Raw genomic sequence first — 24,362 nt, 5'->3', positions numbered from 1 at the left:
TCTCTCTCTCTCTGTGTCAAATAAATAAATAAAATCTTAATAAAAAAAAAAAGAATGTTATATGTTGTTAGAACCAAGAGACGTGCCCTCAGCCGGCCTGACTGGTGGATGGGGAAAGTCAAAGACAGCTTCTCAAAGGGGGTGACCTCAGGGAAGGGTGGAGGGTGAATACTGAGATGGGGTCTGAGAAGATGCTGTTTCAGGCAGAGAGCCCAGCACATTCCAGAAATATATGTAATTAAGAATAGTTGAAGCATATGAGCATGGCAAAGAGTGGCAAGAGAAAATGTTGGAAAGCAGGCAGGGCTCAGCTAAGGAAGACTCTCCTCCTTTGGCCTTTGGCCTACAAACTGTGGGGAGCCATTTGATAGTTTTAGGCAAGGAAAATAGCATGAAAAATTTAAGTAAACTCCCATCTTAGCCTATGGATAGTTTTTACCTGCCACTTTATTTTGAGAGCACTTATAAGTATGAAAAGAGATAAAAATAAAAATGAGGGGCTTTTAGTGAAGTACTTTTCAAAACTGTGTGACAAGCTGGCAGCCATGGCCCTCAGATCCTTTGTAATCCAGTTGCTGAAAGTCTCTGATTTCTTGGTTTCTAGATATAGTAACTGACTGAAGATATTTTTGAAAGCTGCTTTTGTATCCTTTCCTTATTTAAAAAAAATCAAGAGTGGTTAATTACATGGGAAATGTGCTCCAAGAAATTAAATGGCTCGTAAAGCAAACTTGGGATTCTTACCTTAAATCGCCATCAGATTTCTCTACCACGAGAAACATTCCCCATGTCATTAATGTCACCAGACACAGCTTTAACGATGACCTATCAAAATTCTTCAGAAATCCTACATATTTCTGAGAAATTGACCTAAAAGACAATTTCAAGTTAAATGCATTTACCTGTCCAGTTTCTTCTTCCAACTTCTCATAAAGTTTGATGCTAGCATAATGTATCTTCTTCAAGTTTATTCCAGGATGAAAGTAAGTTGTTAAACCTGCCTTAAAAGCGGGAAGGAAAGAAAATACTAAATAAAAAAATAAGAACAATAACATTCTCCAAAATTTTTTCTTATTTGAGTAGAGTTGACACACAATGTTACATTAGTTTCAGGTGTACAACATAGGGATTCAACAACTCTACATTATGCTATGCTATGCTCATCACAAGTGTATCTACCATCGGTCACCATATAACACATTACAATACCATTGACTATATTCCCTGTGCTGTATCTTTTATCCCCATCTCTTATTCCATTATCTGGAAGCTTGTATCTCTCACTCTCTTTTCCCCTTTTTGCCTATCCCCCCACCCGCTCCCCTCCTCTCTGGCAACCACCAGTTTGTTCTGTGTATTTATGGATCTGTTTCTACTTTGTTCATTCATTTGTTTTGTTTTCTAGATTCCACATATAAATGAAACCATACATTATCTGTCTTTCTCCATCTGACTTACTTCACTTAGTATAATACCCTCCAGGTCCATCATGTTGTCACAAATGGCAAGATCTCATCCCTTTTTGTGGCTGCTTAAAATTCCATTGTCTAAATATACCACTCTTCTTTATCCATTTATCTGGGTTGCTTCCACATCTTGGCTATTGCAAATAATGCTGCGATAAACACAGGGATACATATATCTTTCCAAATTAGTGGGTTTTTTCCCTTTGGATAAATACCCAGGAGTGGAATTATTGGATCATATAATATTTCCATTTTTAATATTTTGAGGACCCTCCATACTGTTTTCTATAGTGGCTGCCCCAACTTACATTCCCTCCAACAGTGCACAAGGGTTCCTTTTCATCCACATCCTCGTCAACAACATTCTCTAAGTTTTAGTAGTTTATCTGTTAAGCAGTAATTTATTACTGGCAAGAAACTGAGAAGCACCAGCCATTCTTTTGGGATGAGAACACATCAGCTGCAGTTTGAGCACAGCTGGGCATAAGACTCATGGCAGAGTTATGAGAAGCAATTTGAACCATGTAGGTAATGTGAAGTCAGCCAATGAACGTATACTTTAAGTCCCTAAAAGTCACTAAGGAAAGAGTGTTTGTAGGTTCATAAATGGGATGATTAAGATGAGAGGTTTAGGAATGTATGCTGTTAGGAAGAATACGGGGGTGGGGGTGGCATACAACATGGACCCAAACCAGCAAATCACGTGTTCCCATAAGGACAAGGAGCATGGACCAGCAAAATTTTCCTTGACCCAATCCCCACCATTCTCTTAAATGGAACAGCCCTCCTGTTCTCTTTCCTGAAATTCCCAAAATTCAAGAATTGGAAAATTCCTGAGAACTGGAGCCTGGCTAATTGGTGAACAGACTTTTGTTGAAGCTTAACCTGTCTGATGAATACATAGATTGTAACCCACAAATATGTGCTGAATAAACACTTATTACTCTCACAAAAAAAAAATATCTAAATAGTAGCATGCCAAAACCCCTTTTACTAACTCTGGCAGATGCAACGTAGTATCCAAAAAAAGAATTCTAAGCAATTATATGAAGCAGCTTCTCTAAATTAAGTATCTGGGGCCCCATTTTGCAGCTACTTTATTCTGGAAAGCTCATCAGAACACAATCTGTTCAAAATAAAATCTGTTTGGGAGGATTTATAAGGTTCTTCTATGATAGTGGTAGGTATTCAGTTCTCCTGAACTCAAAAGCACCCCATTTGAAGTTCATCAGTCATCCTTTATGGACCAGAACCCTAGGGCTTCTATCAAGTACTTGTTCAAGCATTTGGACACATGCACAGCCTTTTTTATGAAAAATCCTGGCAGGTCTTAGAGATGCTCTCAGAGCGAAGCCCCATTCTAATGGAAGTGCCAGTCAGGCTCTTTCACTTTCAAATATCCCACTTTCCTCTACAAGCTTAGTATCTAGTGTGCAGATGAGCTCTTCTAGATCAATAATGGAGAATCCCTAGCCTTCAGGTGTCTGTGTGATATGCCTTCCATATATCTCCTGTCAGTTGAAAAAAAAATAACATTCACAAGCCCTGGTAGGGTTCCATTCACCATTTACTCAAGATCCTCTGAGCTTAACCTGGGGTAAATCAGACCACCAGAAAATTGTATATCTACACTATATCAATCCTCTTCCCTTCCCCAGAAAGCTATTTTCATAGAATTATGAATAATCTTTCATATGAAAAAGTCACATGGGCTCATTTTTGTAAAATTGTTATTCAAGACATTTAGCCCAATGAACTTGGTTTAGGGAACACTGTGTTTCTATTCTGGGCTTCAGCAAGGATATATTAAATGGGAATTTTGAAGGAGAAAACATTGTTCTTTTTTTTTTTTAAGATTTTATTTATTTATTTGAGAGAGAGAGAGCAAGCACAAGTGGGGGAGTGGCAGAGGGAGAGGGACAAGCAGACACCCTGCTGAGCCAGGAGCCAATGCAGGACTCGATCCCAGGACCTTGAGATCATGACCTGAGCTGAAGTCAGATGCTTAAACTGACTAAGCCACTCAGGTGCCCTGAAAACATTGTTCTTATCCTTTAAGATTTTGTAGCCTGACTGAAGTTATGAAACTTTCACATATGAAACAGTGAAATCAAGAGCATATGATTCAGTGCCAAAGCATTTAGAGAAAAACATAAGAACTAAGAGAAAAAGCTCCTGGATGGCTCAGTCAGTTAAGCCTCCAACTCTTAATTTCAGCTCAGGTCATGATCTCAGGATCATGGGATCAAGCCCCAAGTCAGGCTCCACACTCAGCGTGGAATCTTCTTTCTCTCTCGCTCTCTCGCTCTCTCTCCCCCTCTGCGCCTTCCCCCGTCTAAAATAAGTAAATAAATCTTTTTAAAAAAATATGAACTAAGGGGTGCCTGGGTGGCTCAGTCGTTAAGTGTCTGCCTGGGGCTCAGGTCATGATCCCAGGGTCCTGGGATCAAGCCCCACATCGGGCTCCCTGCTCCGCGGGAAGCCTGCTTCTCCCTCTCCCACTCCCCCTGCTTGTGTTACCTCTCTCACTGTCTCTCTGTCAAAAAATAAATAAAAATCTTAAAAAAAAAAAGAACTAAGAGAAGATGCTAGAATGATCACAAGTCTATAAGGAGGACAGGAAGGGGCCTAACTTTGATTTGAGGACAGAAAATTGTTATAGTCAGAAGAAAAATAAAAGAGAAAAGATGAAACAGAGACAAGATAATCATTGAGAACTATAACTCTCTGAATAAAATTAGAATTATGAATCCTTGTTGATTAAAAAAATAAATAAATAAATAAATACACAAACAGGGAGAAGAAAAAGCTCTTCCTTACAGTAAGCTAACAATGAATGAGCAGGGATGATGGCATTAGAGAAATCATCAATTGTCACTAAAGCTAGTGATGCTCTATCTCTTTAATAATCCTGCCCTCTCTTTCATGAGCCTCTACAACCTCAAAAAGCCCAGTGACTGACCTCAAGCCATCATATAACCCAGGCGCTCCATGCACTGGCATCCAATAAAAAAATTTAAGCATACCCACTAAAATATGTGGATTTCTTTGTTCTCACACGATATAAGAATATGTATTACTGTAGTAACAGAGATCATAAAACATACAAAAACAACTTGAAATGAATTAAATATTTAAAAAATTTTTGTTTATTGTGTAGAAAAGCTTTTGAATTTTTAAAATTTACTTATGTAAAAAAGCTTTTGAGCTTTTAAAGTTTATTATATGGAAAAGCTTTCGAATAGTCGACTGATTTGTTAATATTTTAGCAAAGCTATGTAAGTAACATGCTTTATTACTGAAATATGTATAGGATTAGCCTTGGTAAAACAGCAACTTGAAGGCCTAATCCCAGGTTTGTTTTATTTTGAGACTGGTTCGAATGGCTATGCTAGCTGGGGAAGCTAGTTGTCAATGATACAAAGGTCTGAGTGGGAGAAGGGCACTTTCTTGGCTGTACTCTGTGCGTCGTGACCCCACTTCCTCCCACCCGATCATCGCCTACACAAACATTTCTGTTGAAACTTGACTATTCATGTTTCATGTTCCCTTGTCCAGCAGTTGTTGTTATAAGCTAACTGGAAGTTACTGCGTTTTTATATTTTAAATAAATGGGTACAAATCGCACTGACACTCATCATTTGGAAAAATTTCAGATGGGTTAAAAAGTTTATCTCCTGTGTATATATATATATGAGTTTTTCTAGATGATACATATCATTTTGGCCAGAAAATCTAATAATGATGCCAACATTTCCAAACTTCCCTTTTCAAAATGCTCTCTTCCCAACAGGACTATTCTGCAAAAAGCAGTTATTTCTCACTTGTAATATCATCTTTACTTTGAAAGGATAGATTGCATTCATTTTTTTTTTATGTGTATCTGCCATGTGGAAATGACTGGCAGCCATTTGCATCACTACAAAGATCACTAAATTTAGGACACCTGTCTTTTTGTAAAAGAAAAATTTTGTTTCACAACCCTTTAAATTATTGTATGAGATGTTGAATGAACTTGAGATTTTCAAGTTCATTCCCTCTCCCTTTCATCACAAATTGTATTATTTAAAGCCCTGTTTCTATAAAATTCATCACGACAATGACACTCTATAGCATGTGATCTGCATTATGTCATGGTAGACTAAAGAAAAAGAAAGGATGGGGCTGCTTCCTTTGTGGTGTGCCAACCTTTCTTTTAGTCAACCTTGGAATCATACCCAGTATGTCACCCACATCACGAGTGAAGGCTATTTATAAGGACCAGTAAAGTTTAATTTCTTTGTTACATTTTTAGATGAAAATGAACAGAAAGTTCTAATATTGTTTTCCTACACCCCAAATGGATCATTGTGCATCTTTAGCTCTTTAGTCCTCAGTTCTCCAGAACATTCACTTTGGCACCATCCCCAGGGGCTGCGTCTCCTGGGGGCCCCATGCTCCAAAGCTGCTTCTCACTCCATCCTCTTCCCTTTCCCTCCATCCTACATGAAATGGTCTAAATCAGTATAGTGGCACCTGCTGACAAAGCAGTCTTGTTAAAATATAGCAAAGCCTCAGGATTTGGGGATTTGTGACTCCATTTTTAATATTCATTTTGCAAGCTGTGCCTTCCTCCTTAAGTACTTGATTCCTGCACTTTACAGATATGTTTAACCTTGAGCACATGTTCTAGTTCAGTGAGACTGCCTGGATTTTTGTAGTCTGCCCCTTTAGCTGGCTCCCCAGCCTTCCACATTTTCAAATCTGCTCCAAATACTTCTCTGCATTAAAAATTCCGAATATATGGAACTTCTTCAGGTTGTTTTTTCCTTTATTCCCAGGGAGTCAAATAATCTGGCTCCTGATGCCCGAGTCCATCTTGAGCTCACACTGCCTGGGTCTCTTTTTGTAAACTGTATAGCATAATACCTTGTGCACAATGCAGGAGCATGCCTTTCCCACTCACTCTGGAATCTCTCTGGTTAAGGGGAAATTATTTTGCATGGTTAACATTTAACAAGAAGCTATCATCTTAAGAACTTTGCCCACTTTTCTTGAAAAAACTTAGGTTAAGAGTATGTTGCTTTTCTGTTTTTTCATTCATGGGATGTCTAAGAAGTAATAATGCAGGGAATTCAGTAATCTATTCTAAAACGTAGGCCACATCAAATCAATCAAATATAAATGAGCAAATCCGTAATTAAAATACTAAAACGCATGCCCTCCTCAACAATCGGGAAGTATTAAAAGGGTGTAAGCCTCCCTCTCATGATATCTCCACTTGCCTAAACTTCCCCCTGCCTACATGCCCTTACCTGGACAGCCTCACCACACCCTCGCTCACTTCTTCCTGGTCTCTGCTGAGGCATCATCTCCTCAAAGTAGCTTCCTGACTCCTCCGTCCCATCGTTCTCCATCCCCTTACCCCACCTTACTCTTCTTCCCAGCACTGATTACTCTCAAGCATTGCTTGTGTGTTCTCTGTCTGCCACACCAGAATGTGGCTCTGTGAGGGCAGGCACTTAGTTTTTCCCTGTTGTGTCCCCACCTCTTAGAACAGGGCTGGCCTGACCCAATGTAGGCTCTCAGTGAATACTGTTGAAAGGGTGAGCGAATGTCCACTAAGGAGAAGTTACAGGAGGGCTACAGGAGAAATGCAGGCTTCCTTCCATGTGATAACATGAAGCCTACCTAGAAAGTCTAGTTCAGGGAGGGGAGAAGAGCCAGGAGCGTTGGCGGCTTCTCAGACCCCTCTCTCCAGGTAGGAGGAAGCGAGTTGAAGGACAACTGTGGAAACGAGAGTCAGTTGCCTGTAAGGGCTCTGAAAAGACCCTGAGGGAGGACCAGGTGCCCGCACCTCCCGCTCAGACTGAGGGACGAGGGGATTGGAGGGAAAGGAGACAGGGGAGAGGAGCTGGGCTTGGTGTGACTTTTCGAGAAGCCTCCATCCAGTCAGTGGGTGGGGTCTGACTATGAGACTACCAGAACACTGGGCCCAACTGGGCTTAAATGTGGGCTGCGCTCTCCCCCAGTCTCAACAGGAAACAGGCAGCCCTTTCAGTGCTTGGCACCCCCCAAACCTAGAGCGGGTTCGAGATTCAGAAGTCCCTAAAAAGCAGGGTTCCCTCTTGTGTCAGCAGAGGAAAACTAGAGACAGAAAGGAATGACGAGCAGCGGCTAACACTGCCCAACTCTTTCTCCAAAAGAAATTTGTGCCAACAGTCACAAAAACTTCCTCTCCCATCCTTAGCTGACTTCAGAGATCACTGGGATGGCATACTGGTATGAGAGCAGTGCCAACCCCTTCATTTACCTGAGCAACTTTCCATTTCAGCCCAATTACTGTGTAGCACGGGAACAATTATGTGTATCATTAAATACGTCCAATTGACTCGGCTGCGTGTCTATTTAGCACAACACGAAAGCAGGGTCCCATGTTCCCAGCCCTCGTGGTCCTCAGCCTCACGAAGCCAACCTGTCGACTCACAGTGAGGAATTAAAATCATACATAAAAACAAAAGGACCACGAAACCCAGGTGAGGGGAGTTTAGGGAAAGGTCTCCGGCTATGTTTGAGATCAGCCAGCCAGGATCCTTCCACAAAAAAAGCTAACATTTGCTAAACATTTACCATGTGTTTAATAACTTTACACATATTAACTCAACCTTCGTCACAACCCTACTGGGTAGGTGCTGTTGATATTCCCGTTTGCACAGCAGGAATGGAAACTTAAGTAATTGGCCGCAAGTCGGCTGGGTAGAAAATGGCAGAGCCAGGGCTGAATCCAGAAGCCACACGTCCAAGATAAAGACATTATAAATGTTGATCCTGTCCTGGAAGTACACCAACTAAATTGTAATTGCACCTTCCACCACTATTGAAAGGAAACTCGCTCTAAAGAGCTCGAAGTGGGGAGTTGTAAGGGGAAGAAAAGTGATTGCACTGGTGCACAGTTCAGTGTGTGGGATGGTTTCGAGGTGCTTTTCTTACTGCGTGCCAGGTAGATCCAGCAGTGAGCTCGGATTTTTCCAGGAGGACCACATCTTTCATCCCCGCTTTGGCGAGGTGATAAGCCAGACTCACACCAACGCAGCCGCCTCCAATGATCACAGTTTCTGCTCTGTCTTTCCATCTTGTTTCTGCAGATAAGGGTGGGTTTTCTTCTCTGGAAGACAATTTTTGTTAACGGTAGTTTTACTAAGCTGTGGTAGCTATAGTTTTTCTGACTAATGTGTTTCTCCTGGTTTCTCTAATATCTTAACAGTGCCTGGGAGGTTGGCATAGTGCTGCTTTAATCATTTGGGGCATCTAAACCCTGACTGATGCAACCTGGTTAGGGAAGGGAGGAGGAGGCATGTGAGCCCCATTCCATATAATTCTGGTCCATTGTAGATAACTAATAGAACTAAAGAATTGAACATGACTTCTTTTTTTTTTTTTAATTTCCAAAGGATCTAGAGAATAATTTTTCTCAGTCTACTTAAAGAACACACTTATAATCATTTTATCCCATGGAAAACCATAATCATCGTGAAGTTTAGCTTCTATAAACCTTGGATCATCCCCTCCATCCAACGCGTCCCAGGCTGAAGAGAGCCAGATGGAGTAAAATGCATTTCCTCACTTAATTTCCTCACCGCATAGTCTTCTCTCATTTTATAATTATTGCTCAGTGGTTTAATATATTTATTTGCATGACTTTCTTCCTAGCTGGGTCGTGAGCTTCTCCAGGATGCATCGTAAAAAGCAAGATGTAAGTAAGGCAAAGAGGAACATACATACACCCCTGTTTGCTTACACACCATCTCGGGGAAAAATACAGAAGACAACTGTTAACACTTGACTGGGGAAAAATACGGGGGTAGGAATGGCTTCGCACTGGGAACCCTCTGACACTATTTCACTTTGTACGTGCGTGCATGTGAAAAAACACACAGAAATCTAGAAGAAATCCAAATGCCCATTTCTCGGAGGCCGAAGTGCCCCTGACCCGGCACACCGCCTCAGGCCCTGGCTCCCGCCCCGGCAGCCGCCCAGCCGCAAGCCTCTGCGCGGGCCGGACCCCACTTACCCTTGGCGGCCGCAGGCTGAGCGCAGGCGGCCCCGGGAGCCCCGCAGCGGGAGGCTCGGCAGCGGAAGGCCCCGCAGCCGCTGTGCGCCGGAGCGGAGCATGGCCAGGCCTGGGAGGCCGAGGGCGCGGGCGCGGGCACCTGCTCCGGGCCAGCCCACACCCTGGGGCGGCGGGGCAGGGGGCTCCGCGGAGCGGGGGACCCTCCCCCGGGCGAGGGGCGGGCTCGAGGGCTGGCGCGCTCTCCCGGACCCGGCGCCCACACGGTCGCGGCGCGATGGCACAGGCCGGAGGCCCCGGGGCCAAAAAGGTGAGTTTCCGGGCGTCCGCGAGGTATTTAGCCCCGCTGGCCGCGGGACTCCCAGGGCCTGGAGTTCAAACCCCACTTCAGCCCTTGGCCGAGCTCTGCGGCCTCGGCCGGGCACCCGGACGGCTCTGCGCCTCGGTTTCCGCGGCCGCCAGGGGCCCGGGATGACAATACCACCTTGGCCACAGGATTAGATAACAATCTCGGGTAACATTTACGGAGCCCTGACCCAGTGCCCCGAGCTGCGCAGACTGCTTTACGCAAATTATCTCATTTTCATGATGATTCCCACTTTTCAGGTGAGGAAACTGAGGCCCAGAGAGTCAGGCAACTAGCTCAAGGTCATCCATTCTAGTCCACAGTGAAGCGGGGATTTGAAGTCTAGCTCCGGATTCCGGGGCCATGCTCACATTTCTACCCTTAACCCACAGACACCGTCAGGTCTTCGGCTCAACTGGCCCCAGAGCTCGGTTCCCTCAGGTTTTGGGAAGGGGGGCAGCCTGGCCCTGCAAGCGGTGGGCTGGCCTGAAACCAGTGCTGGGTGCAGACCCTCCCCGACCCGAGGCTGTGGAGAAGGGGTGGGTAGGGGAGTGCGCAGGTCTGGGGGGTGCGCAGGGTGGGGTGGAGGGGCTCAGCCTCCTCTCATCAGTCAGACAGGTCTCCCTGGCTCCTTCTCTAAGCTTCGTTCCCCATCTACTCACCAACTGTGAGCCTTGTCACCCCCCTCCCCCGCCCCGTTTCTCTGCTGTGAGGAGAAGGGGTGACAAAACAAAATTAGGAAAGGCATGAACTTGGTCGCAGGACATCTCCAGGATCCCTCAAAGCAACCCACCTGTGCCCCGAAATTCAGAGAGGGTGGGGAAGGGAGACGCTATATAGACATGGAAATGTGCACCACTGATCTATTTATACTAAAAAGTTAGGAACAACCAAGATGCCCAACGATGGTGGGCTCCTTAAATAAAGGTGCGCCCACTTAATAAGTTATTAGGCACCGATTAAGAAGCTAAGTATGGGACAAGCAAACTGCTTTGGCAATGTTACCTTATAAAAGGAGTTATACTATGTCATGGACAGATCTCAGCTATGTAAAAATATTTATATATGCAGTGTAAGGAAGGAAATAATAACGGTAATAATTACGTAAGATGTACAATATGGATTTAACAACAAAAAAATCTTTGGATATGTCTTTCTGATTATAAGAGTAAAATATGGGCATTGAAGAAAGTGAGCTTAATAAAAACATAAAGCCATTGTGCTGATTTCTTCCTCTAAACTTTCTGTAATACTGTGTTCACCGTTAGCTCATTTTTAAAAAGGTTTTTAAAATATGCTGTCCCTGTCCAGTTTCTTCCCAGCAGCCTCTGTTCTTGCAACACCAAGATTATCATATGATAACCCATGCTAATGTGTACCTGAGAGTTAAAAATGTTAGTGGGAAACAGCTAATCTCACATCTCCTGTCAGCTAACAGGTACATCTTAAGAATTCATTTAATTGCCACAGGGGACAACTCCAGTAGCCTCATAAACCCACAAGAGCAGTCCTGGTGGCAGCTTCAGGCAGAATGGATGTCTGGCAGACTCCGGCCAGAGGGTGAAGTTGGTCTGCTCCTCTGTGTATGAATAGAGGCGCCCGGAAGCCAGACCTTAAATCCAGAAGTCTAGATAGTGAGATCTGCAAAAAGGAAGCATAAATGCCTCTCGGAGCTCACTACCAGCTCCTAGGCAGATTCACTGCCAAACTGAAAGGGAGAATGGAATGAAAATATAAATGTACTGCAAATTAATTTACAGTGATCTGTATTTTCCAGTTCTCTCTCATACTAGAGCTGTCTTTAGATCATCCTGGTGTAGTAATTAATTGAGGTGGTAAGTAAAGCAGTGAAGGAGGGGCTGATAAATGCTCTGAATTCAAATCTTGATGATGGAGTTATTTTGCTAAGGGCTGTTTAGAAAACTGGCAAAATTTAAAATTTTGGACAAACATCTAGGTAACAGATCAAAATGTCTTAACTTTACTTGTTATCATGAAGATACAATCAAAATAAGCCCTATAATTTTCTTAAAACCCTAGCTAAAGAGTGTCATTTGTCACCTGAGCCTCAAGCACTGTAAAGCCAAACAGAGGAGACAAGCAGGTAACCAGATACCGCAGTACAGGTGACAGATGCAGGAATGGACGGTGTTTGGCCTTAGGCAGAACACAAAGGAGGATGTAATCCCAAACAAGAGTAGGTCAGGCAAGACTTCAATGGAAGATATGCCAGGGTGGGCTGGGGCGAACTGGAGGCCATTTCAACAATCCAGGGGCAGTGAGGAAGGGAGGGGGGACATTCCTGAGAAGTGTTAAAAGACACACTTGTCATAACCCTGGGACAGATTGGATGTAGGAGGTGAGATACTATCCTATAACACCCCGACTGTATGCCAGTGTTTTTCCCCTCTAAAACTAAATTTGATTCTTAACATGGTTGACTTAATTGAAGTGCTAGATTTTCAAGATGACATTTTATGCAAATGACTATACCTCTGATTCTCTCTTCTATAGTCCTCTGCAGCATTTATTTATCACATGTGTTGTGATGACTTGTTGACCCACTGGACTTCTCCAAGGTGGCCAGACTTTGGGTTTCTTGAGGGCAGGGACCTCGTCTTATTCCGATGTTTATCCCTCTTGCCTAGAACTGTACCTGGCAGGTGGAAAGGTCTCGTGAGAGTTTAAAGTTGAAGTCCTTTTTATGTTTCAAAAGTACAAAATTAAAAGGGCAAATTGCATTGTATGGAGGGAATAGAGGAAAAGGTGAGAATCATAATAAATATTAACATTTCTTCCACATTCAGCTAAAATTCATTTTTAGATATAAAGTACGGAAAAATAACCAGAGTCGGGAGCCCTCTCGGTCAAAACAGTGTCTACAGCTAACCCAGCTAACACAGCTGGTCTCCATTCCACTTCCAAATACCAGAGACGTTGTAGATACGGTGGCCTCTAGTACAAGCCCTTCTAATGTACCTTCCTGGACTGCAGACTGGTTAGAAGGAGCAACTAGACGCTCTTCTCCCCCACTCATGCATTGCTCTGTGTCCAGCTGTGGACAGCGCTGAAATGAACTGGCCTTGATTTTCAATAAAAGGTTATGTCTTTAACTAAGGCCGTCTATACAAGAGGAATGGGGATTGCCATGGGAGTGTTTGCAGTTTCTTTATAGGATGGTCAGCAAAGCTCTCCGTGAAAAGATGACCCTTGACCAAAGTCCTGAAGGAAGTGAGAGGGTGACCCAAGCAAGTATGCAGGGGTAGGCATGTTTTAGACAATGGAAACCGTAAGTCCTTGGAGAACGGCTCTGGATACAACCTTTTATTCAAGTATGGCTGGGCTGAATAGAGAAGTGGGACTAGAAGGAGACTAGATTAGGAATTTGGAAGATCTGAAGTCTGCTTGTTTACTTACTTAGCTCTGTGATGTTGGACAAGTCACTTAGCCTCTCTGAACGTCCGTTTCCTCATTTATAAGATGGGAATAAAAACCGTCCACCCTGCCTAGCTTACAGAGTTGTCCGGAGTACCAAATGAGAACATGCATGTGAATATGTGAACGTGAACATCTGGAAAATGTAGGGCATCATTATGAAACTGTGTGTCCTTTAGGATTGTGTATAGTGGTTTACACAAAGAAGAGGCTATTTTTTTTTTTTCACTTAACATGAGGTCTTGCAATCCATGGCTGCTGCAGCTACTCAAAGTTGTTATTAAAACACACACACACACACACACACACACACACACACACACACACACACCCCGCTGCTAGTTACACCAGCTGTTAGTCAGCTTTCAGTCCTGATTGCTATACCTCCAGGACTTATGGTGACATTCCAGAGAGGAAGGAGAAAAAAAATGCCCAGATGGAAGGGAGTGCCCATCTATATCAGGAAAGCAGAACTTTTCCGGAAATCTTTAACTGACTTCCACCTATGTCTCATTGGCCAGTACCGTGTCATATGGCCACCCCCAGGAGCAAGGGAGCCCAAGGATTTGTTTTAACTTGGGGACATTGTCTCCCCAAATGAAATACATTAACAACTATCATGGAATCAGCACTTTCACTATAATTTGACTCAGATTAAATGTTATTTGAGAAAAAATATTCACAGCACTTTGCACAAAACGAATATCTGTAGTGTCCAAGAAGTAGAATATACTCAATCTTTATGAAATATTATTAGACTTTGAGGATTTTAACAGAACTGGAGCTATAAGAACATAATACCACCTTTCCTAAAATTGGAAACTGCTTTTAGAAAAAAAAGAAAAAGAGGTATATAACCTAGGTGATTTTTCTTTCTCTCCTTCAGGGTATTTTGGAACGTCTGGATAGTGGAGAGGTTGTGGTTGGAGATGGCAGCTTTCTCATAACTCTGGAGAAGAGGGGCTACGTGAAGGCTGGGCTCTGGACTCCGGAAGCAGTGGTAGACCATCCCGATGCAGGTCAGTGGCAGCATCCCCCGAGACTGTTTAGTTTAGAGGGTGACAGTTTGCTCGAATCTGACTGAGAGAAGATAAATAAATAATTCTGAGCATTGTGTAAGGACTGTTTCACTTGCCAGAGTCGCCAAGATGTAGAAACAGTGACAGTACATAGGCTGAAGCATGTAGAAGAAAATGGCCTCTCCCTCCCCAACTGCCCCCCCTCCACACACACACACTTGCATCTTCAGGTACAGGGAGTGCTAAAATACACATCTTAATATCTGTTCCATGAATATCCACCCTGTGGATATTCAAGAGTTTCCTTAACATAGTAAAACTGTTACTGCTTCACTTTAATCCTTCTGGCTAATTTGCCTATTATACTATAACAGCGTGTTTGGTAAAGAGGATTAATGATAACCGCCAGATTAACACAGCATAGATGGTAGACATTTGGGTTTTGTTGGGCACAAGGGGTGTGAAGAAATCAACACAGTTTTACCTCATCCCCTGCACTAGAAAAAAAAACAATAAAAGTTGGAGGTAAAAACTGTGATGGGATTGGCAAGTAACATCAAACTGGACCTTTAATTCTATTTTTACTCTTTTTTGAGAGTAGTCTCCTAAATTAAAGTGGAAAATAGGGGCGCCTGGGTGGCTCAGTCGTTAAGCATCTGCCTTCGGCTCAGGTCGTGATCCCAGGGTCCTGGGATCGAGCCCTGCATCGGGCTTCCTGCTCCGTGGGAAGCCTGCTTCTCCTTCTCCCACTCCCCCTGCTTGTGTTCCTGCTCTCGCTATCTCTCTCTCTCTGTCAAATAAATAAACAAAATCTTTAAAAAAAAAAAAAAAGAAAGAAAGCGAAAGAATGAAAGGATACAAGCTAGGGATGGAACTTTGGATTTGCTCTGATTGTATTCATATATGCACCGGGTATCTGAGAAACCTGGGACCCTGTCTTGATTCTTCCACCCACCAGCTGTGTGACTTTGCACAAGTCATTTGACTTTCCCGAGGATCAGTTTCTTTTTTTTTTTTTAAGATTTATTTATTTTTGAGCATGAGTGTGAGTGGGGGGAGGAGCAGAGAGAGAAGGACAAGCAGACTCCGCGCTGAGTGTGGAGCCCAACGCGGGACTCGATCTCACAACCTTGAGATCATGACCTGAGCCAAAACCAAGAGTCGGTTGCTCAACCGATGGAGCCACCCAGGCGCCCCAGGCTCAGGTTCTTGACCCATGTCACAGGAGGGTATGACATGGGCTAGTTGTGAGGACTCGTGAGTTAACCCACATGAAAATCCCAACACATCATACCCACTGGCCAATTTTATTGCTTCATCAGACACTCAGACTTATATGGAAGCACCAAGTTTTGTTTCTCTGGTGCTTAGCACCAAGTTTTCATCTGGCCCACAGAGAACTTGTCCTTGTCTTTAATTTTAGAAGATCTTTTTGCTAAGCCAGAAAGAAAGTGTTGAAATAGCAAGGATGAGGATTGGGGTTGGGGAGAGATGAAGAGAGAGGAGGGAAGGATGTCCTGATAGGCCCACGGATGCTCCCTGACTGCGTCCCCCCAGCTACCTGCTGTTGAATCGGTTTGGTGGGGGCACCACCCACAGACACCTTGTCCACTGTGAGAATTTCCTCATGTAAGGATTTCCTGACTGTAAGTAGACCAGCTACATCCTCCACAACACAGGCAAATGAATAAACCTTCTCTAGACCAAAAGACCAAGGGGCAAGTGGTCAGCGAGACCTTAGTGTCTGCCTGTGACTGCACCAGACCATTGAGGCCCATGGACAGGACAATATGAGGACACTCGAAACAGTCCCAATTTAGTATTGACTCTGCCATGTCCTGTCCTGGAACTCTACTGACCTTAATCTGCAATTTTTTATAAGAACTAGGTTTGAAGTTGTGTCTGATTGAAAGAGATTGTGAGTGGGTAAGCTGCTTTTGCTGCAAATGATAGCTCCTATGATTTTTATCTTTTTAATTTTGATTTAAAAAACTACTTTGTAGTTCGTCAACTTCACATAGAATTCTTGAGAGCAGGATCAAATGTCATGCAGACTTTCACCTTTGCTGCCAGTGAGGACAATATGGAAAGCAAGGTAAACTGTCATTTTGGTGGGGGTGGGGGTGGAGGGAGGGCAGGGGGAGTGTCAGGGATCATCTATAATAAAAATAACCTCTTGAAGGGAAGGTATGGAATTGACCTGATATGTTACTATACTTTGTTACAAACCCCACATAAAATGTGTATTAAGGAATTAATTATTATGTAAACAAATATATACTACATAAATGAGCTTGCTTCTGCCTCCTGAGCTGGGGTAGAGGGGAAGAGAGGACTGGGAAGGAATAGGCCATTGGAAGGACATGGTCATCCTGTGCTATTTTTTTATAGAGAAAGAACACTTTCTAGATGCCCTTTTCACCTTATCTCACCACCTTCTCTTCTAACTTGTCCATCTGGAGATAGGGTGGTCCTTGGGAACACATCACTGGCCTGGGAATGAGAAGAATTGGGTTGGATGCCAACTTTGCCACCTGTTGGGTGTGTGACTTTGTGCAAGACACTTGGCTGCACGGAGCGCTGGTTTTCTTTGAGCAAAATGGAGCTCATTTATGCTTAAATGCGTAGGGCTGTTGAGAAAAGTAGAGAAGGGGAAGAATATGGAAGTACTGTGCAATATTGTGTACATGTAAAGTGTTCATACTTGTCAATGTTCATGCCCATTTATTCAGTCAACCAACCAACATTTATTGAGTACCTGTTAGAGTCCAATCTCTATGCTCAAAACAGAGGTGAAAGAGCCACAGAGCCTGTTCTGAAGTGGTTCACAGTCCAGTGAGGGAGGCAAACACAAACATTTACTAAAATGCCGTGTGGTGAGTACAATAATGGAAATACAAGCTCACTGGTAGTAAAGGAGAAGTCCCCAGTGCTGCTGGTCTTCTCAAATTGCAGGGTTTTTTTTTTTAATTTTATTTTATTTCAATTCAATGAATTAACGTAGAGTATATTATTAGTTTCAGAGGTAGAGGTCAGTGATCCATCAGTTGCATATGACACCCAGTGCCCATCCCATCATGTGTCCTCCTTCATGTCCATCACCCAGTTATCCCCAGCCCCCCTCAAACTGCAGTTTAAACCATGACTGGGACTCATCTTACTTGATCATTGCCCTTGTTATCTGTTATATTTTACCGCGAAAATGCCGGGCTCACCGTCTGAACTCTTGCTCTCTGACCTCAGTGGGAAGCTGTGAACGCTGCTGCCTGTGACCTTGCCAGGGAAGTGGCTGGCAAGGGTGATGCTCTGGTAGCTGGGGGCATCTGCCGGACATCAGTGTACAAACACCACAAGGATGAAGCCACAGTTAAAAAACTCTTTCAACTCCAGCTAGAGGTTTTTACAAAGAAAAATGTGGACTTCTTGATCGCAGAGGTAAGCCTAGTATTTTAGGGGAGGGAGTCATTCTCTTTGGACAAATCCCACTACATAATCTTCAGCTTTCACGAGGGTATTTGGGATTGCTTTGTGCCCTGATTTTCTCAGGGTACAGGGTCAGAGGTTTATGTACCCGCGCTGCCGTCAAGGCAAACAATGCTCTCACTTGCATGCTGGGTTTTAGTGAAGCCAAAGGGCAGAGCCAGGAGTGGCCTGACCGTAGCCTTGGTTGTCTTTGGGTGGTTGTAGCAGCTGACTCACAGGGGACCCTACAATGCTGGGTGAGAAGGGGACGGTGCTTCAGGGAGCAACCTCTCCTATGGGAGGGGCAGGGCTGGAAGGAGCTGTGCGGGGGCTGGAGGCTGTGAGTGAGCAAAGCTTAGGAGGTAGGTGGCTGCTCAGGCTCATGCAGGCCCCGCTAGTAATACTCAGTAACAAGAAGTTTCCTTGCCCTCTGCTGTCCATGCTCTGCTCACTCCCAACCCCCTGCTTTCACTCAAGCTATAAAAGGTAAGTGATATTTTGAAGAAAGAGTAAGAATTGGTCGTTGATTGGACACAAAGGCCCAGAACATTCTCTTCCTTCCACTTCCAAAAATTTAAAAGCCCTCATTCCCCATTTCCCACCTTTGCTACCACCTGGAGTCAAGCTCTCAGCCCAAGTCTCTACACCCAACGAGGACAATAGCCTCCCCGCTGCTGTTTCCCTTATCACTCTCTGAATCTATTGAAAAGCTTGCTTCATCAACCTTCCCAAGGCTCAGGGCCACCCAAGCCTGGCAGACACACTTAGCAACAATCATCTGCAGAGATGGGCACAGACTCTACCCGACAGGCTCTCCAGACAGATGGAACACAAGTTTGTTTTGTAAGAACCTCTCTGTGGACTCTCTCTGCCATTCCTCACACACTGCTTCTGCAGAATCTAAGTCAAGAAGGAAAAACACAGGGAGATTTTTGCTGGCTTTTCTTCATTTACTTAAGGTCAGCTTTTCAACTGTAGCCCTTAAGGGGGTTCCTGGGAAGACCACTGCAAATGAAAGAAACTGAGTAGCTATTCCCTGCCCCAGCTCTGTGCCGCAGCGGTCTCATTGGGGGAAACCATCATATTTCTCCTACTTCATGGAGCACTTCTGAACATCTAACGAGAAGTGAATATAAAATCACTTTGAAGTAGAAAGTATAATAAACTATTCATTATTTTTCAGAGATTACCCCAGCTCCATAAAAGATGAGCCTAAAATTTATTAGTAAGGGGTGCCTGGGTGGCTCAGTCGGTTAAGTGTCCAATTCAGTTTCCACTCGGGTTGTGATCTCAGAGTCGTGAGATCCAGCCCCACATCGGGTTACACTCTCAGTGGGGAGTGTGCTTGGGATTCTCTCTCTCTCTTGCCCTTTATCCCTCCCCCTACTCACGTGTGCTCTATATCTCTCTCAAATAAATAAATCTTTAAAAAAAATAAAATTTATTAGTAAAACTTTCATTCCTGGGGCACCTAGGTGGCTCAGTAGGTTAAACGTCTGCCTTCAGCTCAGGTCATGATCCCAGAGTCCTGGGATCAAACAGTCGTCATCTTGCTGAATCGATTTCTGAATGAAAATCTATATATTATTGTTAAAGGAATTAAAATGTTTACTCAAAAAAGTATTCTTTAGTTTGCTAAAGACCTGTTCCTCAGCAAGTTTTACCACATATACTTGGTCATTTTTATAACTGTTCTGCAACATTTGCATTCCACCTTTCAAAATCTGCTTTACATTTGGACCAATAGAAAAAATGAAATCTCTCTTAGTATTTTGAGCATGCCGAAGAAGCCATATGGGCTGTGGAAGTCTTAAAAGAATCGGGTAAACCCGTGGCAGCTACCATGTGCATAGGCCCGGATGGAGACATGTGTGGTGTGACACCTGGAGAATGTGCTGTTAAGCTGGTGAAGGCAGGTAATTGGGACCCATAATGTGATCAGCGGTTCGGCTATTGTTTATGAAATTTAACAAAGGTTGCTTAATCTTGTGAGGGCAGTTCAGAAATAGAAGAATTAACTGGCATTGGTTTTCCTCTTGGTAAAACTTGGGAGGTGGAGAAGGATAACTAATCTCTAAGGCAATTTCCAACTATTAAAAAATAAAATAAGCAAAATGTAAAAGTTCTTTATTTCTTTGCCCAGGGGCTGCAATCGTGGGTGTGAACTGCCGCTTTGGGCCCAGCACCAGCTTGAAGACAATGAGGCTCATGAAGGAGGGCCTACAGGCCGCGGGGTTGAAGGCGCACCTGATGGTGCAGTCCCTGGGCTTCCACACCCCTGACTGTGGCAAAGGCGGCTTTGTGGACCTCCCAGAATATCCCTTTGGTAAGCTCAGGGTGTAGGAGCAGGCTTCGCGTTTTCTTAGGCTGACAACATGGAAACGGCTGTAATGAACAGCTATGGTACGGTCTTAGAAAAGGAGACTGCGTAAGACAAAACCAGTCAATGTTAATGAAAAAATGAGCATAATCTAAAGTTCATCATGTTTTAATTTTAAAAAGTGCTCCATCGGAGCACCTATGATTTGAATGTAGGGACGGTAACAGAAATGCTGTGATTATTGTGTTGCAGGACTGGAGCCCAGAGTTGCAACCAGATGGGATATTCAAAAATATGCCAGAGAGGCCTACAATCTGGGGATCAGGTACATTGGCGGGTGCTGTGGATTTGAGCCCTACCACATTAGGGCAATTGCAGAGGAGCTGGCCCCCGAAAGGGGCTTTTTGCCCCCAGCTTCGGACAAACATGGTAGTTGGGGAAGTAGCCTTAATATGCACACCAAACCGTGGATTCGAGCCAGGTAGGAACTGTTTAATTAACATTACTATTTTTCTCTAATCTCATTTTATTTATTGTTAGAAACACTATGCATGCAATAAAAATTCAAAAAGTATAGAGTATGTAAGATTAAAACCAAAAGCTGCCCCTCTCCTGAGGGGCATTACCCAGAGCTAATGACCTGTTTGCTGCTTGTGTTTTGAAGTCTTATACCTAATGTCTGGTTTTATCAATTTTAAGCTGTAATGACTGCTAACCCTTTACAAAGGCTGAGGCGTTTAAATCATGTAACATTCCCCTTTTCTCCCTGTTCTCCTTTTCCCAATTTTGATTTATTACATTTTTATTTCTTCTGTTGGTTATCTTTATAAGTTGGAATTTTCTATTTAACTGCCTATTTCTTTATCCATTGATGTAAAGCAGTATCTCTTACTTCCACTCTGTAAAATAAGAATTAACTCTTTCTGCTCCCCTCTACTCTTCCTCCCTCATCTACCTCTTGGCTTCTTTAAGTTATACCATTACTTTTACATGATCAAGGTTTAGAACCATTGTGTTCTGCTCTGTAATTATAATTAAGTCTTTCAAGCTTTGTAGATTTATTATAAAAATGTAAAGCTAGTAAATAACATTTGCAATATTATTATAATTGTCATTTTAAACAAACAGGATTCATGAAATATAATAATCAGAATGCAACTTTATTTTTGTCTCCCTCTGTCTCTTTAAACCTGCTCATTGGGTGAAGTCTATCCTCTCTCCCTATTTGAAAATACTGACATGCCCCAGGACTTCGCTGGGTCGTCTTAGGGAATAGAAAGCTCCATGACCACTTTGTTGAGCAAACACAATCTTAACTCAGGAATTAAAAGTGTTCAGTTCCAGAGACACCTGTGTGGCTCAGTCAGTTAAGTGTCCGATTCTTGATCTCAGCTCAGGTCTTGATCTCAGGGTTTGGAGTTCAAGCCCTGCATTGGGCTCCAACACTGGGCATGGAGCCTGATTTAAAAAAAAAAAAAAAAAAAAAAGGTGTTAAGTTCCATGTAAAATCAAAATCTGGAACACATGAAACTTATATTTTCTCTGGTTTTCCAGCAGTTGCCTTCAATAGGCAGGCAACGAGGGAAGGCCAGGCTAATCCTTCTCTTTCTCTGTCTTATGCTTCCAGCCCTCCCTTCCTATTTTGCTAACCAGGACTTCTGACCTCTTCAGATTCAAAGGGAGAGAAGAGAGGATGGCAAGGGGAGCCAACTGTTTGTACTTGGCTGGCAGCGTAACAGGAAGACCGCAGTTCTGGGCCTGGCAGATCTTCACAAGTGCTGCCATGGTTCCTTACTGGCTTCCTCTGGGAACTTTTGGTCTGTACTTCTCATGCCACAGGCATCGCATTCTTCTCTGTCTGCTACTTCCCCTTCAGATCCTGGCTTTTTCAGCAGGTCACTCCAGATATCCCCTATTTGGGGGGCTCTTGTTGTCCTTCCTGGTGATTCTAAATACCTCCAGATTTCAAACACGTCTTTTTCTGAAACGTGGTATGAAACCCAATGATTGCTTTTATTTTTTTAAGATTTTATTTATTTATTTGACACAGAGAGAGGGGGCGGGGAGGGGGAGAGAGAGAGAGAGACCACAAGCAGGGGGAGTGGCAGGCAGAGGGAGAGAGAGAAGCAGACTCCCCGCAGAGCAAGGAGTCCCGTGTGGGGCTGGATCCCAGGCCCCTGGGATCATGACCTGAGCCAAAGGCAGACGCTTAACCGACTGAGCCACCCAGGAGCCCCCAATGATTGCTTTTGATAGAAATGTGAGAAAGGCATTAATGGACATAGTTTTTCAGTCTGTATGTTGAAACTGAAGTTCTACTTTAGCCTGATCATGCACCACAGCTGTGTGTATTTGGCAACTACACACACACACAAATATGTATAAAGCATATTGGACTTATAAAATAGGTATACATTTTTTAATTAATAATTTTTTCAAACACAGGGCTAGAAGGGAGTATTGGGAAAATCTGCTGCCAGCTTCGGGCAGACCTTTCTGTCCTTCACTGTCACAGCCAGACGCCTAAGGAGCGGTGAAAGAAAACACTGAAATGACAGAACAGAAAGAAATCTGGAACTCTTCCTCGCCTTTACCCTCCACCCACCCTGCTAGCTCCAGCTGAACAGCTCATGTGCTCCTGGCCCTTCAGTTCAGGGCAGCATATGCATCTTGCACTCCCGCTGTGGATGAGCACCCAGCTGGGTGCTGCAGGGGATGCAAAGACGATGAGAAAGGCCCCTGGTCCCCCAGTTACTTGCTGTCCAGTAATGCTGTGCTACATTCTTGGGAAGGTCATCAAGAAGAGCAAAACTTGTCTTTTAGGGTGAATTTGAGATTTTAAAGTAACCAGAAGTCACTGAACACCAAATCTATTGATTAATTCAGGCAACTAAGCTAGGTGCTTGAGGAAGATGGAGGAGCAAGGAGTCTGCTTTTCTTACATGACTTGTATAATGACTCCAAGGGCAATCCCAAAGGAATAGATGCAAAAAATGCTTTGAGTAATGGCAGGGTTATTGAAGTAAGTGTATAACCTTCCAAAGTGATTACTTTCAAAGATGAGTTTACTTAAAGGTGTTAGGTCCTAGAATTTTTAAAATGTGTCTTTATGAGGGGCACCTGGGTGGCTCAGTCAGCTAAACATCTGACTCTTGATTTCCACTCAGGTCATGATCTCAGGCTTGTGAGATCGAGGCCTGAGTCCAGCCCAGCATTGAGCCCTGCATCTGCACTTGGCATGGAGCCTGCTTGGCATTCTCTCTCTCTCTCTCCCTCTGCCCCTCCTCCCCCAATAAAAAACATAAATTAAAAAACTGTGTCTTTATCATCACAAATAACTAGATTATAAACTACTTAAGGACAAGGACAATGTGATGTTCTTATATTTTTCCTTAAAGTATTTAGCACTGTGCTGGGCCTAATAATAGATGCTCTGGATGCTCAATGAAATACTTATTTTTGATTGTTAAAATAAGTAAAAATAGATCAACAGTTTTAGAAGACCTTTTTAAAAGTCAGAGTTCTAATCTACCATGGTCTAATATTTTCTTTACTTAGGCTTGTGCTATTTGCCATGTGCCAGTATCACTCTGTTTTTTTCCAAAACAATGTATCAATTTGTGACAATTTGTAAAATTAAAGATGATTTACCTGTTACAGTGTTTGAATATTTAAAATATCATGGATATTCTTTGGAAAATAACAGCAAACTTTTATTACTTATTATGTTCCAGGCTATTGCTTCTCTCCTGTTCTCACACTCTATCCTTTCATCCATCCATCCATCCATTCATCCATCCATCTATCTATCTATTCACACTCATTCGTCCCTTACAGGGATTAAAATATGAGAGTGTTTTTAACACAGTAGTTTAAATGTGAGGAACCTAAGGCTAAGTTAACTTGCCTGAGGTCCACAGTTAGTAAATGGTAGAACTGGGATTTGAACCCACATGGTCTGGCTCCAGAATCCATGTTCACAACCACTACACTGCACAACCTCTCTCATATACACAGCTGCTGCTTTTATCAGACTCAGTCCAAATTTTTCTGTTGTGGAGTTTCATGGATTTTTATTAGCTTTGCTTAATATGAATCAGCCCTTCAATCCTGTTTCTGTGAAGTAGATAACCTGGAACTCATTAAATGTTACCACTTTACCCATAATACATAATCCCACCATGCTGGAAATTAAAGGGTAAATCATTTACCATCATCCCAAGGCCTTGGGGGTCCTTGAGGATGACTAATACAAATCACTAAGCCT

At 43.3% G+C, this 24,362-nt stretch overlaps 2 protein-coding genes across 4 annotated transcripts in view; one reads left to right on the top strand and one right to left on the bottom strand.

Moving 5' to 3' along the window:
• The window catches only part of DMGDH (dimethylglycine dehydrogenase), a 67,221-nt gene extending 57,523 nt beyond the window's left edge, over positions 1 to 9,698 (bottom strand). For both annotated transcript variants that reach the window (XM_032404128.1, XM_032404127.1), the window contains exons 1-3: positions 9,517 to 9,698; positions 8,436 to 8,610; positions 903 to 1,001 (exon numbers count right to left, since the gene is read on the bottom strand). In XM_032404128.1, the coding sequence (XP_032260019.1) occupies positions 903 to 1,001; positions 8,436 to 8,610; positions 9,517 to 9,617 (375 nt within the window). In that variant the 5' untranslated portion in view covers positions 9,618 to 9,698. The remainder of the gene's footprint in view (positions 1 to 902; positions 1,002 to 8,435; positions 8,611 to 9,516) is intronic.
• Positions 9,699 to 9,744: 46 nt separating this feature from the next.
• On the top strand, positions 9,745 to 23,752 carry BHMT2 (betaine--homocysteine S-methyltransferase 2). 2 transcript variants are annotated; one of them, XM_032404131.1, is made up of 8 exons: positions 9,745 to 9,823; positions 14,181 to 14,313; positions 16,317 to 16,408; positions 17,557 to 17,748; positions 19,544 to 19,691; positions 19,919 to 20,101; positions 20,348 to 20,576; positions 22,541 to 23,752. In XM_032404131.1, exons 1-8 carry the CDS (start codon positions 9,791 to 9,793, stop codon positions 22,620 to 22,622), a joined length of 1,092 nt encoding a protein of 363 aa, XP_032260022.1. In that variant the 5' UTR covers positions 9,745 to 9,790; the 3' UTR covers positions 22,623 to 23,752. The 2 variants fall into 2 exon arrangements, with proteins under 2 accessions (XP_032260022.1, XP_032260023.1); XM_032404132.1 differs by lacking the exon at positions 22,541 to 23,752 and adding an exon at positions 21,723 to 21,808.
• Positions 23,753 to 24,362: the final 610 nt, after the last annotated feature.

The sequence above is a fragment of the Phoca vitulina genome, unplaced genomic scaffold (assembly GCF_004348235.1).
Source record: "Phoca vitulina isolate PV1807 unplaced genomic scaffold, GSC_HSeal_1.0 scaffold6, whole genome shotgun sequence".
Lineage (NCBI taxonomy): Eukaryota > Metazoa > Chordata > Mammalia > Carnivora > Phocidae > Phoca > Phoca vitulina.
Note: the sequence above shows the minus strand (reverse complement) of the source record. Positions and strands in the feature narration are given on the sequence as shown.

Excerpts from the sequence above, each read along its gene's own strand:
- BHMT2 (XM_032404131.1), top strand. The coding sequence starts at position 9,791 with ATGGCACAGGCCGGAGGCCCCGGGGCCAAAAAG. Across the intron at positions 16,409-17,556 it reads AGGACAATATGGAAAGCAAG|TGGGAAGCTGTGAACGCTGC; the intron begins GTAAACTGTCAT and ends CTCTGACCTCAG. Across the intron at positions 20,577-22,540 it reads AAACCGTGGATTCGAGCCAG|GGCTAGAAGGGAGTATTGGG; the intron begins GTAGGAACTGTT and ends TTTCAAACACAG.